This window comes from Cinclus cinclus, chromosome Z, assembly GCF_963662255.1.
Source record: "Cinclus cinclus chromosome Z, bCinCin1.1, whole genome shotgun sequence".
NCBI lineage: Eukaryota > Metazoa > Chordata > Aves > Passeriformes > Cinclidae > Cinclus > Cinclus cinclus.
In genome coordinates, this window is record NC_085084.1 from 12,471,253 (window position 1) to 12,490,572 (window position 19,320).

At 36.5% G+C, this 19,320-nt stretch overlaps 1 protein-coding gene across 1 annotated transcript in view; it reads right to left on the reverse strand.

The window, feature by feature from the left end:
* ARB2A (ARB2 cotranscriptional regulator A) overlaps window positions 1-19,320 on the reverse strand; it is a 238,862-nt gene that overhangs the window by 112,710 nt on the left and 106,832 nt on the right. The window contains exon 7 of the mRNA XM_062513485.1: window positions 12,526-12,744. Coding sequence (XP_062369469.1) covers window positions 12,526-12,744 — 219 coding nt within the window. The remainder of the gene's footprint in view (window positions 1-12,525; window positions 12,745-19,320) is intronic.

The following is a 19,320-nucleotide window of genomic DNA, read 5'->3' on the forward strand; positions in this document are numbered from 1 at the left end:
TAGTACTTAAAAGCATATTTTATTCTCCTGTTCTTTCAATCTGTTTGTATGTTGTAATGAGACTTTTTTTTAATAACCATGCCATTCCAAGAAAAATACCATTTTTTCCCAAGAAAATGCAGCTTTCCCCACCACAGGAAACAATGAATCTACACAAACTTCAACACGTAAGTAAGATAACAATTTAGTATTTTCATTAACAGCTATGGTTTCAGAACAAACCGCAGCTGTACAGTCTCTGTTACAGAGTTTATATCTTTTGAGTGAATTAAACGAAATAGAATGGCTTTGCTCTGTACTGTTCACTTCTCCATCTCTATTTATTACACTAAAGAACAGTTATTTCGGTGGAAGAAACATTTAACAGGCTTAAATCTATTTGATTTCTCTTAATAAAGACTGCAAAGTGCTCACTGTTTTAAGTAAACTGATGTGTTACTTACTTAAGGCATAGTTACAAAGATTTGCTGAAGTGCCTTAATATGTAGAGGACTACAGTTAATTGTATTTGAAGTAACTGTCATTAACTTATAAAGCAATTATCTAAAGACAAACACAATCTGAAATTCAGATTTAAATCTTCTGTTGATTCTGGTTTCAGATAGCTGAAAAGTTGAATGTTTAGCTATTTAACCCTGAATTCTGCTTCCTCGTTTTCCTGTGCAGATGCACCTCTGTTATTTCTCTTCCACAATAATGTACCCTAGGAAGTGATCTTTCATCCCAATGAGTTGCTACACAACCTCAGAACTTGCCTGTCACACCTCTGTCTTGAACTCTGTGACTCCTTTGTGTTGATTATTTCATTAAAACAGGCTCTTTTGCACACAGATTAGCAAGGCCGTTCACATTGCAGCAGTGGTGCATCGCTGTGGTGGAAGATCATTAGATATTAGATCAACAGCAATTTTCTTCTAACACATTGCAATTTTTTTTAACAACTCAAAACATCCAATTACATAACAGACAGCTTGGCTGTATTTTAAATTAGCACAGATGCTAAAGCCAGGAAATGTAATTCTCGGGATATCAGAACAAAAGGTTCAAAGTAAAAAAGAATTCTTATATACCATAAGATTATCAGGACTAGACTGTCACACTGTGACCTTCCTGGCGTCTAGCTAATCTGACAATATTTGGCAGAGCATTGTTTCAAATCAATAACTAATTAACAAAGTACAAAAGAAGTTGTACTGTTTTTAAGCCTCCTTGTTAAAAATGGCTTTTGGTTGCACATGGGCAGAAAGGTCACTTCTATGACATCTTCAGGAGTCTTTCAACACCTTGCCACTGTCAGATTAAATTACTTTTAGCAATTAATTGTCATAAATTAAAACAGAAGCACATTTGTTACAGCAGGTTGTCATAATGACATAGTGAACAGTTGTTTTGATATGAATTTTTTCCACCAACCCTCTATAATATCTTAATTTTTTTGGTTGACCTAACCGGAAAATTGGGAGCAATCTTGTAACTCAGGCAGCATAGGCCAAACATTGGGGGTCTTATTGAGATTACAGACTGAACAACAACAGAACAGAAATTCCAGAGGTAACTAAAGATCCTGAGAATATGCACCATATATAAAATATGTAATAGATATCCATGCTGCTCCATGGGAGAAAAAAATAAACCCTCAAAAAACCACAGAGATGCCACTTTTGTTACTGTTATAAATGGTCCTTGATGCCATATAAATCCATTATTAGAAAACATCATTTGTTTGACATATTTTAAGATTAAGTGGATTGAACAACTGCAGCCTTCCCCCATTCAAACCATTAGTTTTGCAAACATGGATCTTATCGAGATTTAATGAAAAAAAATTCTGTTCTTTTAGTTCCTTTTTTTGAACTCCTCTGTATGTCAATGTACATGTCCATTTTATAGATTAGTCCTCTGACACTTATAATCTCAGGTCTGAGTTTCCTAAAAAACACTACATCAGGATGGAAACAGACAACAATTCTAACAGAAGTTCCCTGGGTAAGCAGGAAAAGACAGGAGGACAGACTCCATCCTGCACTGGAGAAGAAGACTGCAGAAGAATGGATCTGGGCAAGAGCAGAGTCTGACCGTAATGGCATCAGCAGAAAAACTGTAACCCCAGGAAGTCTCTATGTAACTTGTCTCTAGTCCTGGCTTCCCTTTAGGAGCTGATTAACCAGATCTTCAGGCTAACACAGTATCTGGAAGAGCTCCGGCATCTCTTATAACAAGCAGCAGAGCACTGTTTAACAATCTATGTTTAAGATATTTTTCTATTTTTCTTGTTAGCTCTATTAGACCAAATGTTTTCTCTAACATATTCTAAACCTTACATCTTGTTAAGTAATAAACATGAAAATGAGTGGTAAGAACTCACAGTTGCCAGGTACCAAGCATCTTGGAAATCCTCCATACTGTGATTATGTTCAGTGTATCCTAGTACAATGACCAAATACTCAAGTAGCATGGACTTGCTTGGAGGTGAAAGAATTCATATAAAACTGGACAAAAGTGACTTAATTAATTTGTAACTCTTCATGAACATGGGCACAGGTGTAAGAGATTAACAGAAGCAGGGTTTCTGTGTAGGGGCTTCAAGGCAAACTGTAGGCTAATGCACTGGCCTGCTGCTAAGCTTTGGGTCTCACATTGAAAACAGCAGTCTAAACAAAATCTTCTAAGACGTAGTTGTGTATAGGCTTAATTAAACCACTCTTCACTAATGCTTTAGTAAGGTACAGCCTTTTCAATTCTGTCATGTCTATCCCACTTCTTTGCAAATGATCAATTTAAATGTCACAGGGTTTTTTTACTCTTTCTGAAACTCAAGAATTGCTTTATAGTTTAAAATGAAATCTTGCGGACTCAAATTAGCAATTTTGACAAAATTCTGATGAAGATATAACAAAGGAGAGGAAATAGGAAGGATATGGGCAGTACTTGTATCCTTCTCATTATTCCAGAATGGTCATGCTAATAACATCTTGACATCTGTGAAAAAACTCCTACTGATGTTCTGGTTGGATGTCCTTCAGCAATTTCAAGATAATGATCTGTCTTGGGGAAATTCTTGATCTCTGAAGAAATCATGAATATTTGCTCAATACCCCAGTGTTAAAAATGCCAAGAAATAACAGTGCCTGTCTGTAGCCATTTATATCTTTCAAGATGCATTTCTGTAGCAGTACTTGTGCAAGTTTTAACATTGTGCAAGTTTAACAGTTTTACATTGTTTTAACCATGGTGATAGCTTGGTAAGCTTCCTGGTCTGAACCACCTACCCCTCCTATTGTGGATGGCCAACCACAAACTCAGTAGTACTGAATGTTCTGAGACAGTGAAATTTGCCTCTCTTCACTGTGTCCACAAAGCCTACTCATAGATTAAATACTTTGAGGGCGGAGGTGAAACATTGTGATGTCAAGTGACTAAACTATATCAGCCAGACCTCTGAGGGTCACCTAATCCAAAGCCATGCTCAAAGCACTTTCAGCTAGGACTGGTCACAACTGCCATACCTCATACTATCCAACAAAAACAAGAAAGTGGGAGTTCTGTAGTTCTAGTATTGCAGAAGTGTAAAAATGTACATTTTGAAAGCTCCCCAAATCTTGATTCAAAGGCATTTGAGGGAGAGTGACCTTGCACATACTCCAGAGAAGTCCTGAAGATGATCACAGCACTTGGACATGAAATAATTTGTTACTTCCATGCCATACCATTCTCTTTTCAACTTTTGTATGCTCTGTGGACCCACAGTACAAGAGAGGCAGTGGTCATCTTTTCCCATCTGTCTTTCCTAGTCTAGCAAAGCTGAACTCAGCCTGGTCACTTTATTTATGGGTACAAACAGCTATATTCACAGTGTTCTTAGAAAATGATGATATGGTTATCTACCACCACCATAACAGAATAATAGTAGTATCTCAACTTCTGCTCCAGTGATGACACTGTTTGCTGGGAATTAGAGAAAAATCAGTTTATTCATCAGCCAAACTCTGTAGGTCAGCTAGAGTAGCTCAAAACAGAAAGGGAAAGAAAACGGTAAAAGAACATAATGAACAATAACAGCAAACAGCAAAAGAAAGATACTTAAACAAGTGGTCTTAAATCTTAATTTAAACAAGTGGTCTAAAATACCAGCTGGTATTTTAAGATGTATCACAGTTATAAATCATTTGCTCATTCAAGGCAATGCAGTCAGATCCTGCATGCAGTCAGAGCAGCATGCAGCATCTGTAAGCTTCACATGATGCACTGAGGAGAAAACTTCACATACAATCTTCACTGGTAATGGATTTAAAGATAATCAACAGTCATTAAATGCAAGCCCACCTTTTTTTGGCAACCAGTGCAAGGGGCACACAATAAACAGCACAATCCTGTCATCAAATGTGTTTATTCATTATTCAAACATGAAAAGCCGAGTCGTTAGAGAAGTAGGGAAGTGTCCTACAAAGTGGAATCTGAGAGGGCAGTGATGCCTCAAAGCCTAAGGCCACAACTGGAAATCTTTCAAAATTACTTATGCAGCCTAAGCTTTGCTAAATTTCTTCATTACTTTATTTGATAACTTCAAAAGAATTCCTCAGCAAACCAGATCCCAAAGAAATAAGTTTCTGGCATCTTAACATCTACATGCAATTAAAGCTTCTCTCTTCCCAGGTTAAGAACGGAGTGGTTGTGACACAGTTAAGTGGTAATTGCCCACTTTTATAGGACATAGACTGAACTGGCAAGACCCATGAAATCAGATTATTCAGTTGCACAGCAGGTGGAAAAGATAGGAGATAGGAATGAAGGGACATTCCACAAGGAAACACCAGTCCAAAAGAACACACTGCAGATGCTTATGAAGCACCAGCTGCATTGCCTGAACTAAATAAATTTTAAATTCCTTTCTGTATTTTATGGCTGGATACACTGATTAAATCTTTGCTTTCCCGAAAAAGAAAACTTTCCAGTTTCATGTATCCTATGTCTGTCATAGCCCACATTTAGTCAGAGGCCACCTTACGCAGTTTACAGGATGCCAAACATGTGAAAATGTGAGTAGGTTTTGTATGCTTTGGTGCAGGTAGTGACCATGTGCACACACTTGCACATGTATTGCATGATACTTTTCTCACTCCATGTTTTTGCTAGAAGTACCAGACAAGAAGATCTCAAACTGCTGCTTAAGAGCCCAGAAAATTTTCAGTCTCCTCAATACACATAAGTCTTGGTTGCAATTCTAAATGCATGTCAATCTTACTTAGTAGCTTCTCTCCAAGCAGTGCCCTCTATTGGGAAAACAAACAAAAATTCAAGTTTTACTTGAAAATATACAAAATATACCTCACTGGGTATCAACAAATTCATTCTTGCCAAGCATCAATCAAAAAAGACAGAGAAAGAGAATGAGAATCAAATGTTAAACAACAGAAGTGCAGAACAATGTGTTTGAACAGCATGCAGTCCATTCAGGGGAGAAAACCTGCTACCAACACCACTGACCACAAAACACAAAAGCATTTTTCATCAGTTTAGAATCCATTTTTATCCAGAGAGACAGAGATAAAACAAGGATTCATCTGAGAGAGGAATGGAAAGATTTCTCAAAATTTAGATGAGTTAATGGCTGGAGATAATTGTCAAACAGACTAGGAATAACTTCTGTCTGGACACTATAGAAATGAAGTTAACAGCACTGAAGTTAGTAAAACCTAATTCTTGGGGAGTGCTGATCTGATACTGAGTTCACTAAGACACAGCAAGAACACGACTGTTCTAAAAACTCACAATAAGGCACATTTCTTTGCCTGAAGAATGATGGCAACAAGCTGATTAAAAAGATCAAGCTTGTTCTTCAATATGTAAATAATTCAAAATAACATCACAAAGCATATTAATTCATAAAAAGTAAGAATTTTGGCTAGTAAAGTCCTTAACTTGCAAGAATTTAGAATTAAATTAATTAATTTCTATAATACTTAATTTTTCAAATTTCAATCACCTATGAATTGTAGGGAAGAACCAACATTTCCTCCTGGGTAGCTTATCCCACATTGTTCCATGCCTCTCTTTCCTTCACTATTCCTAGCCCCTTCGGCAGCTGTCACTGCTGCAGGCAGCCAAGCAGCCTACACAGAAACCACCAGGTTTATCTTAATCCCAAAAGCTAGATTTTTTCCCCTTCATACTTCTTCCTGAATTTACACTTTGTTTTCTGTAGCAGATGAGGTGAAAACATCCTTGAACTTACTGTGCATCCTGTAACCCAGTTCCCTGTCTGCTGACATTCAGTTCCTAGACTCCACAAATGTTTTTCTGACCTCCACGCACTTCAGTACAGACCTCACATCCTCCTCTCCAAAACACATAAATATTTCTAAAGGGTTTTGGTGTGGTGTCATGTCTCCACAGAAAAAGGTTATTCTGCAATAATGTCATTCAGCTTAAGATAGCTACAAATATGTATCTCAGAAATTAATTTTTACCATCTCTTACTATATCAAGTGTCTTATGGATAACCAGTCCCCCCCCAAACAAACATGTAAAGAACTTTCAAGTTTTGCAAAAAGGTGTGTGTTGCCACTCAAACCCCCACTAAATTCTTTCTGCCAATTTTCCCAAACACACTGAAGTCTAGTAGCAAAACATGTAACTCTGTTCATAACGTTAAAGAATATTATCCTTACTTTTGGATACTGACTAAAATCCTTTTGTTCTGTTAGATAAATGATAAAGGATACTGGCGAAGTGCAGTCTGCACTGGCCCAGAAGATCTAGGTGGTCTCTGCAGTTCTTCACTGCACTCACTCTACAATCAAAACCAGGCAATATCAGAGTTCAAGATGTTTGATTTTATTCACTTTTGCCATCAACAAGTATATCTGCATTCTGCTGAGCCAGTTTTCTTCACCATTACCCCACAAACTGATCACATTTATGAGCCTGAATGCCATCTGAAAGGAAGGACTCTTCTGACTTATAAGAAAGAATCTTCTTTAGCACCATGGAAGCACCATACAGTTTGTGGTGGGTGGAAAGATGGAAGCTGGCTCTTTCTTTTGGAAACTTACATGGCTTGCCTAGGAGCTGGATCTAACAATGGACACTTTATCGGCATCATGTAATGAATGCATAAAAGGTACCAAAGCTAGATGGTCCCGATTTATTCCTTTTCTTTGATTAAACCATACTTGTGAAATGCAGAAAAAAGAGGGGGTATAGCAGAGAGAAGAGCCAACAGTGTTCTTGAAGAGATACAGAACTTCCCTTCAGTGATTATCCATGTCTCTGATTTCTCAATCACTTAAGGAAGACAAAACCTTCCAGGATTAGTAGATGCAAAACATACTGTAAGAACTCTTTATAATCTCAGGATTTTTAACAATACCTAAGTTTGCTGCTCATGCAAAATAGCCTATGCATAAATTACTGAACACTACTTTAAATGCCCCATAGTTTAGCTATTTAACGTAAGATGCCTGTTCACTGTAGTATCTATAGAATGAAATACGATATATATATATGTTCTTCCTGATTTACAGAAACTACCACAAGAACTTAAAGCTTATCTGACCTTTTAGGAATGACGTAGTAGCCTAACTGCAGGTGGTAAGTGTCATGGTAGATGTTTGGCTTCCAGCTGCTGGCCCAGGGTGGTGCAGGACTCTGGTGGCACAGGTTCTGTGGGACCAGATCTCTCCTGGAGAAGTGTTCCTGGAGCACTCAGAATGTCACTACTTGTTTATGTTCAGCACTTGAATTGCAGTGTCTTCTCAGCTCTGAATGCCCAGGGCCCAGCAGTACATGGGGCAAGAACAACGCCATGGTAGTTTCTAGGCAGCTCTCATGAGGTTTTATACTATCAGCATGATCTTGCTGTTGCTTACAAGTGAAGGAGATTTCTCAAGAACATAAGTAACAGGCTTTAAAAGTGGGCAGAGTAAAACCATGTGATATTTCAGAGGTATATATAAAGTAATGCCGGCAGCTGTAAAAGGAGAAACAAAACAGGCATTGTTTGTTGTAAAAGGGAAAACAAAACATGCAGCACAAGATTCTAGACGCTGAAGACCTGATGCCCAGATTTGCCACAAGACATTCTCTGTGCTGAGCATGTATGTCCTTAACCTCTCAGGAGCTGTTTGCCTAGAACTTGTCATTTTGTCTCCTCTGGTGGAAAAAGGGCTTACTAGTTTTGTCTCAGCAGCAGGCTAATGTAGTCACACAGGTCTTGGACAAGAGCACATGTGTACCTTGCCAAGTCAAGAGGGTAGGTCACTGGCCCAGCGATGGCCACAGGGTGAAACCAGCAGCTGGTGGGACTGCAGTTATGTCAGGAAACGGCTCAATCTTCAGTGTGAAAGAAATTCATGGCTCTGAAAGGTCATCCCACACAAGTGGATACTCTGCTGTGACCTTCACATCGGCCACACTAAACAATGAGCAGAAATGGCACAACCGTGCTTGCATGCTTGCCAGGATTTCCTGTCTGCCAGCAGTCATTGCTTACTTAACTGTGTATTAAAGCAACTGCCTTTTACCACCTTTTCCTAAATACTGACAAATTATCCAGATGTATCCACTTTTAGTAAAACAGATTAACTGGCTGCATATGATCTTTTCTGACTTAATCTCTCACAGAAGACAGGAAAAATTACTTATGAAAAGTACATTACATCCAAAATTCGTTTCATTAACATGCTGTTAATAGAAATGGCACTGTTATAGATTGTGCTATAGTAAAAATAATATTTGTAATAAGAATTATTCAAACCAATTAACTCAGTGGGGAAAAACATTCTTAGCATAAAAGCTTTGGAAAGGCTTATCCTTTTTGTCCACAAAACCTGACCCTATTAGTTGGTCTGATAAAAGCAATTCTTCCTACTTTTTCCTTGGTAGCCTCTGATATCCTTCAACTGTTAGGGCAACAACATTATTGCAAATTACTACAAAATTACACCATTTATAATTTTTTTGGATAACATTTCAGAATCTACTCAGGATATTGTTTAAGTGGTGAATGCAGCTTAGAAAGGGGAAAATACTAATTTACACTTTTAAGAATCTTTTAACATAGAAAAGACATTGTCAGTGTGAAAATCTCTAGGCTATGAGAGATGGCTGAGAATGGAAGGAATGATCATGCCACATTTAAGCATGTATGATCTGATTCCACAGAAGAAGGTTAGAGAGCAACAAATTCTCAGTTTACTTCAGTAATAAGTGAAGACTGGCTAGGGTAGTAAGTTTCTGGGGGGAAAGCATTAGCCCATATGTGCAGAGCAGCCTCTGGTGGTCTAAGAAAAAATGGTAATATTTATAACTAAGGATAGAAATATGTTTTTTAAAAGGATGTATGTACATATTTAGCTATTTTACTCAATCCTCCATTCAACACATTAAAAACCAGCTGCTTTTAAAATGATCTGTCAATATGCTTGTTAAAAACTGAACAGTAAGAGTATTAAAATTCATATGCATTCATTAGCACATTATATAAAAGTAAAATGCTTGTGTTTAATCATTCCATAAAAGTATTATAGTCAATGCTGATTATCAAAAAGATTTTTTTCCTGGTTTGCATTGCTAAAATTGAAATAAAATTTACAAGAATGTTACAGAATTGATGACATTTTCTGTCTTCACTTGTGAATTCAGTTGGCAGAAGTTTTCAAGAACAAAAAAATCTGTCTTATTACAAAACATATTAAGCAGGTTTTCCTGCCATAATGTTTGACATGATGTTTATTACCCAGACCAAATCAGTTCCTTTAACAAGCCATAATGTATGCCAGAAAGTACATTATTTCATAGTTAAGGAAACTTCCAGCATGAAACAGTAAGTACTTTGATCTTTCATAAGCACTATGCTTAATGCATTACACACTACCATAGTCATTGTTATTTATACTCATTTTGTACAAAAATACAGCGCAGTTTGGTATTTTGTATTTCAAGACTCAGCTTTTACATATTCTTGAATACTCCAGCTATTTTTTTTTACTCTGAAAATAAAGAAAATACTTAAACATAATTATTGAGGAAGAGTTCTAATTCTCCAGTTCTTGGAAAATCTAGCTGCACAAGGGGGAGCATCAACCAGACAGCTTTAATTTTTTCAAATGGCACTTCCTCATTAGATCACAACAGATCTCAGCGACCCTATGAGAACATAACTGAGGATATTTATTCCTGCTGCTTAACATCCTGAAACAGTTTTTTTCCAGAATATTTGAAAAAAACATGCTTTTTCTTCAATGTTAGATGAAGTTAAATTGTTCCTGTGAGGAAATTTTTCATCTAGTCTATCCAAACTTTTTCCTACTTGGCAAAGTTGACTTGAGGCCTGCTCAGGTTTTTCAAAACTCTTTGATGAGATCATTACAAATCATATACCATCCTTAAATATCTCTGTTGAGTAACAGCATGTTTTATTTTAAGAGCCTGTGAGTCAAATGTATGCTATACTATACAGTAAGATTGTATCTGAAGTGCCCTTTGAAATCACCCCAAATCAGCACCAACACTACACCCACAGCAGCCTGTGGAGGCAAGTCCCTGGGTGCAGGCAGAGAGCAATCTATGGACTCAAGCATAGGAGGCAACTGCAAATATGACATTGCACCTCTTGCAATCACCTACAAACTTAGCAGTTCTGACCAACAAAGAGTAAATGGAACCCCACTGATGGTCCAGTTTTGTTTCAGAAACTGGCAAGCAAGGAAATTGCATTGATTTGTCATGCAACACACTAAAACAGATATGTTTTTCTTTCTGTTTCGGAAAACTATCTGTACTGGAGTCTACTAAGAAAAGAATCCCCAAAACAGTAATTTCAGAACACAAGACCAAACTCATCAGAAAACCCAATTTCAATTAATTGATCTGGGGAAGAAGACCACCTACCACACTTTCACTAAAACATACACTACTTCTTTCCTTGATTTGAAGAAACTAAAATAAAGCAAACATCAACAATCATATGTAAGGCATAGAGCTGTGCAGAAAGGAAAATGGAATGGAACAATATATTTTGTATTTCGGGGGGTCAAGCCTCCTGAAAGCAAATTTCACGCCTCATGAGGCAACAGTCATGAGAAGGTAGAATTGCTAAAAAGGTTATGAAAAAAAGGTTCACTTTCAACAAAGGAACACTGAACCTGCATGCTGACTAGACTTCTTTTCAGACAATACAGCAGCACTGTCCACTGGATTCTCATGGACCTTAAGTTAAGACTGGTTGCCCCTCTTAAGAAGGAGGGTTTGGCTAGTGGGCAGAATAGCATCTCATCAAAAATCTGCCAACAGAAAACACAGAGCCTTGTTGGTGACTTTGAATATCTATATATGCATTCTTTTTCTCCCATACCTAGGTATTTTTCAACAGACAGTAAATATTTCTGGTATTAGTGACAATCTCATAGCCAAGTTACTACCCCTTTTAATTAGCCTGCACTGTTATATTTCTTCTACGAAAAATGTTATACTGAAAAAAAATTAATAGGGCATATTAAAATTTAAGATTATTCTAACATGATGGATTTTTCTCTGTTTCTTATCCGAATGGCATACATTTTATTGTTTTACCTTCACTGTGGAGTTTCTGATGTGTTACTGTTGAATGAAAATACTAACTTTCATAGTAAGAGTTTTGGAAATTGTATGACTCAGTCTAGAATGTATAATGCATAGTATGCATATGAAGCAGAATGTGTCAATGTGCAAATAATATTGTTTGTGCCCCCTGCAGAATTAGAAATCCTTGGGTAGCACTGTTATAATGATCCCATGCTGGTAGCATTACAAAGTGCAAAGGTTCACTGAGTCAGAGAAGGGCAAGGGACAGAGTTCCTTCATCATACCACTCTCAAATTATTCTATCTTAAATATTTATTAACATATTAGCAAGTTTCCTCCTTTATCTGCCTTCAAAAGTTTAGATCAAACACAATGGATGGCTGTGCTTATAAAAACAATAAAAACAATACATTATAAAAACAATAAATTATAAAACCAATAAATTATAAAAACAATACATTACAGGGTAAATTTGCTACCATACAAGATGAACACGGGTATTTTCCACAATACATCATTAATTTAGCAGGTGATAAACTACTATCAGGCTGTAACTATTACCTCCCTAATATAATACAATAAATGCATACATGATATGTGAAGCTAGTATGCTGCCTAAGCTTCATTGTGAAGTCTTTAAGAACACCTGTTTCTAAAATGGCTTTTAAAAAGTCTTTCTTAAATAATTTCTTTATTGGTAGCACCAGTGAGTTCCTCTGGGGCTTATTTGAAGTTTCCCTTTGAAATTAGAAAGAATTTTTCTGTAACACTTTCAAAACTTCGCGATCAATAAATGACCAAAAATACCAACAGAATAAAGAGCCAGGAACTCTGCATAAACTCTTGAATGTCATCTCAGTAATGTATTTGTTTTTAACAAAGCCTGCTGTTTATTAGCCAATATAGGCAGTAAACATATGTATGCATCAATAAAGAAGGCAAACAAAACCAAAAGAAACTTACTCTAATATAGATCTGCATAGTTTCTTTTTCTTTTTGTGGATTTCGGTACTTTTCATAGAAGTCACGTCTCTTCTTTGTTTCCTTCTGGATTTTATCTTTCCTTTCTCTCTTTTCTGCAGGTTCATCTGAGATATCAGAAGACAGCTGTATTTGGGCTTTTGTCTTCTCAACTTCAATATAGTTCTCATTGGGATTCAGAACTATTACTCCATAGCCTTCCTGTTTCGGAAGAGAGGCACACACAGAAACAAGAAGAAATGTGAAAAGGGTATTTATTGCTTGAAAATGCTTTGCATTTCCTTTAATGCTCTTTACAACTTTTTACTTATTTCAGCAACTTCACACAACATCACTTATAGAAGGGTTTTAAAAATATTCTGCCATTAAAAGGATATTGATGTATGCATTTGTATCTGTGCATGTACTTATACACATCCCTCAGTGTCAGAAGAGTTGCCTGTTCTACCTTTAAAATAATTTAATATGTTGTTTTATTCATAAGCACTTTATGACTTTTTCAGAAAACAATACAGGAATTAACAGCAAATTGTTGCTTTAAGAACTCTACATAGTAATGAATAAAAAGATTTATGCCCAGCCAATAAAAACCTTTAAAATAAAAAGGATTGAGAGATTTTTATATGTAAAGATAGATACATTAAAGAAAGGATGTAAAAATTATTCACCACATTTTAAAATAGTAAAAACCTTTTGTCTACCTGACAATAAGCATACCATGGAGAGGCAAATACCAGCAGTAACAATGAATCAATACCAAAACTGATTCAATGGTGTTGCTTACAAGTCAACTCTTTATAGTGGGTCTGATTTTTAGTGCATCTTTAAATCTGCAGTAGAAGTTCACTGGGGTTATATTAAATATTCAACAAATCCGGAGCAAATTTGTACGACCTCCAGGATGCTTTTGAGCATATAAGGTACATTTTTGTGCCTCAGGAAACGAGCTGGTTGAAAAAAATATGAATTTATGAATGAGAAATAAATCCTGAATAAATGAGCCAATCAAATTTTATTTTTTTAAATTATGGTAAATCACAAAAAATAGTAATATTTGTGGAAGATGTAATTGTAAAAGAAAGGAAATAAGAGAAGCATATTCATTTAACAGATGTGTCCCTAAAGTTAACATGGGATCCCAGGCAAAACCAAGCTAGCCTTTAGAAGCAGATTTTAAAAAAAGACTTACTTTTTGGAAACATCTATATTAATTATCTAATGGAACAGCTTTATTCCAGCTTTTCACTTGGTGCTTCATTTTCACTCAGTCCAGACATGAGGATCAAAAGAGGTCACCTAGCTGCCCAGAGCAAACCAAGTCCACCCCAACAAAAGATACTTTATTTGGGCTTGCTTTATTCTAATCTGTAGAGCCATTCACAAACCTTGTAGCTCATTGTGGCCACTGTCAGGTAGACAGATTGTCACTCAGTGATTTTCTACAGTTGGACACACTCGACTAGTTATCAAAATCACATCTGAAGGGAGTTCCTACCCCTTATCCTTGTGCTCTTCTCCAATGTCTGCCATAGCTTCTCCTCCCACCAAAAAACAAGTTAAAGGGCACAGTTGCACTCTGCTAAACGGGGTGAAATAGAAGCATTCAGGATACTACCTCTGGCATAAGCGATGTAGTCAAAAAAGGTCACAACAGGCCAAAGAGAAAATTGCCTCCTTGTTAGGTGCAGCACCATAAGTGGTCTCCTGCCACATGATTCTCCTACCCTGCCTGCCATGAATTCAACTGGGATAAATATAAACAAACAGGCAAAACATAAACAACAGAAAAGGGTGAAAGAAAACAAAAGCGAAGCACAAATTTTAGAATCCGTCCATGCCATGCCTGGCCATATTAGTGCTCAATGCTGTACTATGACCACATGAATTTTACAGCTTGGAAAATTTCAAAGCCCACACTTTAACATGGGGAAGAATGTGGCTTACAAACATTCCTAAGCAGTACATCTCAGATGAAAGGATAGTTTTTGAGCCTGCTGCTGCTAGAGTTTTTGCAGTACTTGGCAGGCTGGTAGTTTTGGGGTTCTTAATCTTCTTGACCTGCTTGTTTTGAGCAGAGATATTCTGTGTATTGATTTGTTTTGTTTTCTACACAATGTGAAATGCAAAATTCATGTGTTTATTACTGATCTAGAAGTGTTACAGGGATTTGAAACTCCGTGCACTTCAACATGATCATAAAACAGTCAGACAAATCATCAAAGAAGTGGAATTTGTCTAAGTTATTGATTATGTAACTTTAAATTACATGACTCATTTGTCCCATTTTATGAGGACACAATGTCAATTTTTCATGTAGACATCAACAGGTGAAATATTACTCTATTTTTAAATTCAGTATTTTATATATCAGTTAAAGGATTTTTATTAAATGTATTTTAAGGACTGTAACACAACTCCCTTTATATATTTTTACCATTTCTCCCAGATAGCAGGCCTTTCCTGTCAGTAGAATTAAAATAAAAAAGTAATAAGTGAACTAAGATCCCCTCCCCCCCATTATGGGCAAGCTTTTCTCTTTTGAAAAAAATCTCTTTTTGGACTGTTTTGCTTACATGATATTGTGTATGATATGTACCCTTTCCCTTGTACTTCTGCATCCCAAATTTCAAGAAGAAAACAATGGCACCAGAAAGATTTGAGAGTAACATAAAATCAACACGGAAAAAAAAAATTACTGATAAAATATACTCAATTACAACCTCTCTCAGTCAGCCTTTATCTGAGCATTTTCTACTGAAAAGAAATACTCTGCTCTAAATAACATCAGCATAAACAATATGGCTTTTAACTTCAATTAATTTTAAAATAGTGATTTATGTGGGTGCAGCTACACTATTAAAGTTTAGTGCAATCAGAAAATGAAAAAAAAAGTGGAGCTCTAATGCAGTGTATTTGAGAAGCATGCAAGTCAGTGCATGCAAATCTCAGAACACAAGACCACTAACACCTTAAAAAAGGCCTCCAGCAAAATTTAATAACAGGCAAAATACAGTTTATGGCATAACTGTGAACATAGACAAAAATCACATTCATTAAAAGCATCCTTTAAAACAAAAGCCCTGTTCAGAAACACCTCTTTGCATGCAGGATAGTCTTTATATTTTTTCACCATATAGAGTCTTGATGCTGGAAAGTTTTACATGTATTATTACTATGAATTACTTATTTATTTGTTAATTTGATGCTAGTGCAGCTATGCTAAGCAAATCAATGTCACTAAAAATATCAATTTCAGCCATGATGAGCTTACATAATCATTAAAACACAGTAAACTATGAATTACTTAAGTACCAATCATCTAGGAGGGTATCTAAATCTTGCCACCGGCAGTGGTATTAGGTGGTACGCAAACATTAGGAGGTATTATGCACACATTAGGTAATAATAGTAGTTTTCAACATAATAATAGTAGTTTCCAATGTAATAGTTTTCTCCTGTGTTACCAGTTACACAGAAAGAGAAACCACTCTCTAAAAGTTTCTTCATGGTAAAAACCAAAGCTTTAAGGACACTAACCCTCCATCCCCATCAATCTTCAGCCATCAGTGTACTTGTGATTAGACCTTATAATTATGGCAGACACTGACAAATGGAACTCCCAGCCTCTAATCTACCAAATTACAGTTTCTCTCTCAGACTAAAGCACCCAATTAACTTCTCTTCCCCTCACGTGGTAATGCTTCAAGGTAAGTAAAATTTAATCTACACTAACTCTTACTATTCTCCAGGCTGTTGCTTCTGGAGGTTGAGGATTGCGATGATGAAAGGAAAAACACGTTTACTAAGTGAAGAGTTGGAAAGAATCATGAACCTAAGTTACAATATGTATACTACTAAGACAGAACCATGTAGAAGGACCTTTTCCATTGTAATACATAAGCCAGAAATGGAGCAATACTTCCTGCTTCTTACTGGAAGTTCAAGGATGAACTTGAAAAAAGAAAGAACCTCAAAGTATTTGAGGTAAATTCCAAATCTTTTGAAACTTCACCTGCCTGGCACATGAGTAATGAGTTGGAACCACTCAGATCTGCATATTAATCCTCAAGGGTAGCACACCATATGTCACAAGAGAGGTCAGAGCTGGAGAGATTATCTTTTGACCTATGTAACTATCTTTTTGGACTGTGAGCGAGGATCTGAAAGAGATAATTTTCCTGTGTTTGATCAGCCTAAATTTTCAAGTTCAGTTTTCTATTTGGATGGTTGGCAGCAAAAACAGAATTAATTCCCTGGGGAAATACAATTCAAAGCACTCTGCTCTTAAACCTGCCGGTGGTTAAAACAGACACAGCGATGTCCATTCATCTTTCTGAAAGAAGTATGCTCTGTTCATTTCCCATCTCTACTGCAAGAAGGGTACATCTATGTCACTACTGGGAGACTGTAGGTGCAACAGCAGGATGAGGTCATGACAACCAATCAGAAGTCACTAGTGAAGCGTTAAAGTAAACATAGCTGTTGGAGATGCAACTCAGCTTGAAAAATGCCCCCTCCATTATTTGAGCAATTTTCTCAAGACGTGACCTGTGACTCAAATGCCTGAAATGTCAGTTGATTCCGCTTTCTGTTTCCACCCAATGTACATTTTGGCAACTGCACCCTGCTAACACTGTGATATTTCCATCCCTGATATACCTTAGACGTCTGAATTCCAGCACTGTGTCCAAGTGTGTAAAAATGCCATGCTTCTGCCAAACACACTTTGTCCCGCTAAGTTCCAAACTTAAAACAGCTCATCAGGTTAGGCAGGAAAAGAAAACGTACCACAAAAAGATTTTAGAGGACCACCTGTTGTCTATTATTTTTACATAGCACTTACTCATAAATCATAACACAGGGTAATTAATCAAGCTGTCAAAGAGAAGGTCAAAGGTTATGTGGGTGAGTCAGAAGGTCATGCATGGGCTGATAGAGGTCAGGGTCACACTGCATTCCTCATTATCAAGTTGGGATGAGAGACGGCCCAAGCAAACAAAAGTGAAAGCAGATGGAGAACTGAGTGGATAAAAAAGAGGAGAAAATTTCACAAACAAAAAGGAGTGGAAGAATGTGAGTTACCTTCAAACAAGGAGGAGAACAGAACAAAAATACACTGAAATGTTCTCAAAAGATTGCACATAATACAAAGACACTACAGTTTGATTATTTAAATACACTTACTATAACTTTCCATCCAATTTTTTTGCAAACATTAAGTAATGCCACAAAATGTGCATGGTAGTTTTGGTCGCGTTTCACATCTGAATACTTTCAAGGTGAATTAGACAAAAGGAACTTATTACTATGATTAATGCAGATGGATATGTAAAATTGCTTCTAAATGCTTTAGTTTATTCCCGTTTACAGCTACAACCAATAGATGTTCAATAAAGAAGTTATAACCTGCTTGAAAGATGTATAAAGAACTGTACTTTCATATACACAAATCTTTAACTACACAAAGCATCATAAAAGTCTTTCTAGATGACACAGCAGTTATAAAATATTCAATCATTACACTGACCTGAATTAGATGCAGAATACTGTACAAAATTAGCTGTCACCCTTTCCTCAAAATCTTTGTTAATCTCATTTTGAATGTTTGCAGCTTTATCAACACATGCATCAATGTCAGCTCCTTGGTTACTGAACCGCTGTACTTGGAAGAAGATATAATTAAAATGTTTTGGCACAGAAAAGGTGAAATTGTATCTTCTCCTGGTCCCTGAGGAGTCTGTAAAACATGTAAGATATATTGACAAACACGCACCCTTGTCTAGAGCCCTGACATCCCAGGTCACCCAGCTGCTATTTATTTCAAAACATTCACTTTACACTTATCCAAACTGCCACCTGCTGTCTAACTAACTTTTAATGGATACTGGAGCTATATAAACAATAAACTCTTCTTTGTTACTGCCTTCTAATTAGTCACTACGTTACATCCAAATCTATTTGAATGCAGAACTGTATTTACCTTATTTCACAATCTTTATACTGTAAATTATTAAACATGCCATGACTATGTCTTACTTTACTATTTGTTAATTTAGTGTTAGTGCAGCTACACTAAACAAATCAGTGTCCAAGGATACAAAAAAGAAGCCGTACCCATATTTTGAGTTTACTGTTGAAAAGTTTTGAAAAGAATTTATGTTTTACATCTCTCTATAATTAGCAACCCAAATATGCCTATGTGTTAGATCTGCAATCCTGTTTTATACTGTTTGTTCACAAGGTCAAAATTGAATAAAAACATCCATTAATTAAAAGGATTTTTAACATCCTCAGTTGTCTACTGTTATTCTTTATAGGGAACTTCCATGCCTTTTTCATTAGTTTCACTGGGATGTGCAGCAGAAAATTATTTCTCAAGACAATTGAAACACAAGAAACTATGCTATGGTATTAATTTAATTCTGTGAATTAACAGAAAGAACTATGTTCACATTAAAATTCTGCTTCAAACATCGTCTAATGAACATCAGACCCCCCTCTCCCTGTTGTGATATTTGGGCTATTTGTAGAAATCACAGGAGACTGAATCGAAGTGAATCCACCCCAGCCATGCAGGCAGGATACTGAGCTGCAAATAATCTGTCCACAACAGCTGCCCAGGCTGTAAAACCAGATTCTGCTTTTCTTCACTAAGTGCAAACAGCTTTGGGGTTGCCCATACAACCTGCAAAAGAATGAATCCATTAGCCCTCAAGATACCCTATAGGAACCCCTTCTGTAATTAAAAGTCTGTATTCTAGAAGTTCATCCTCTCCC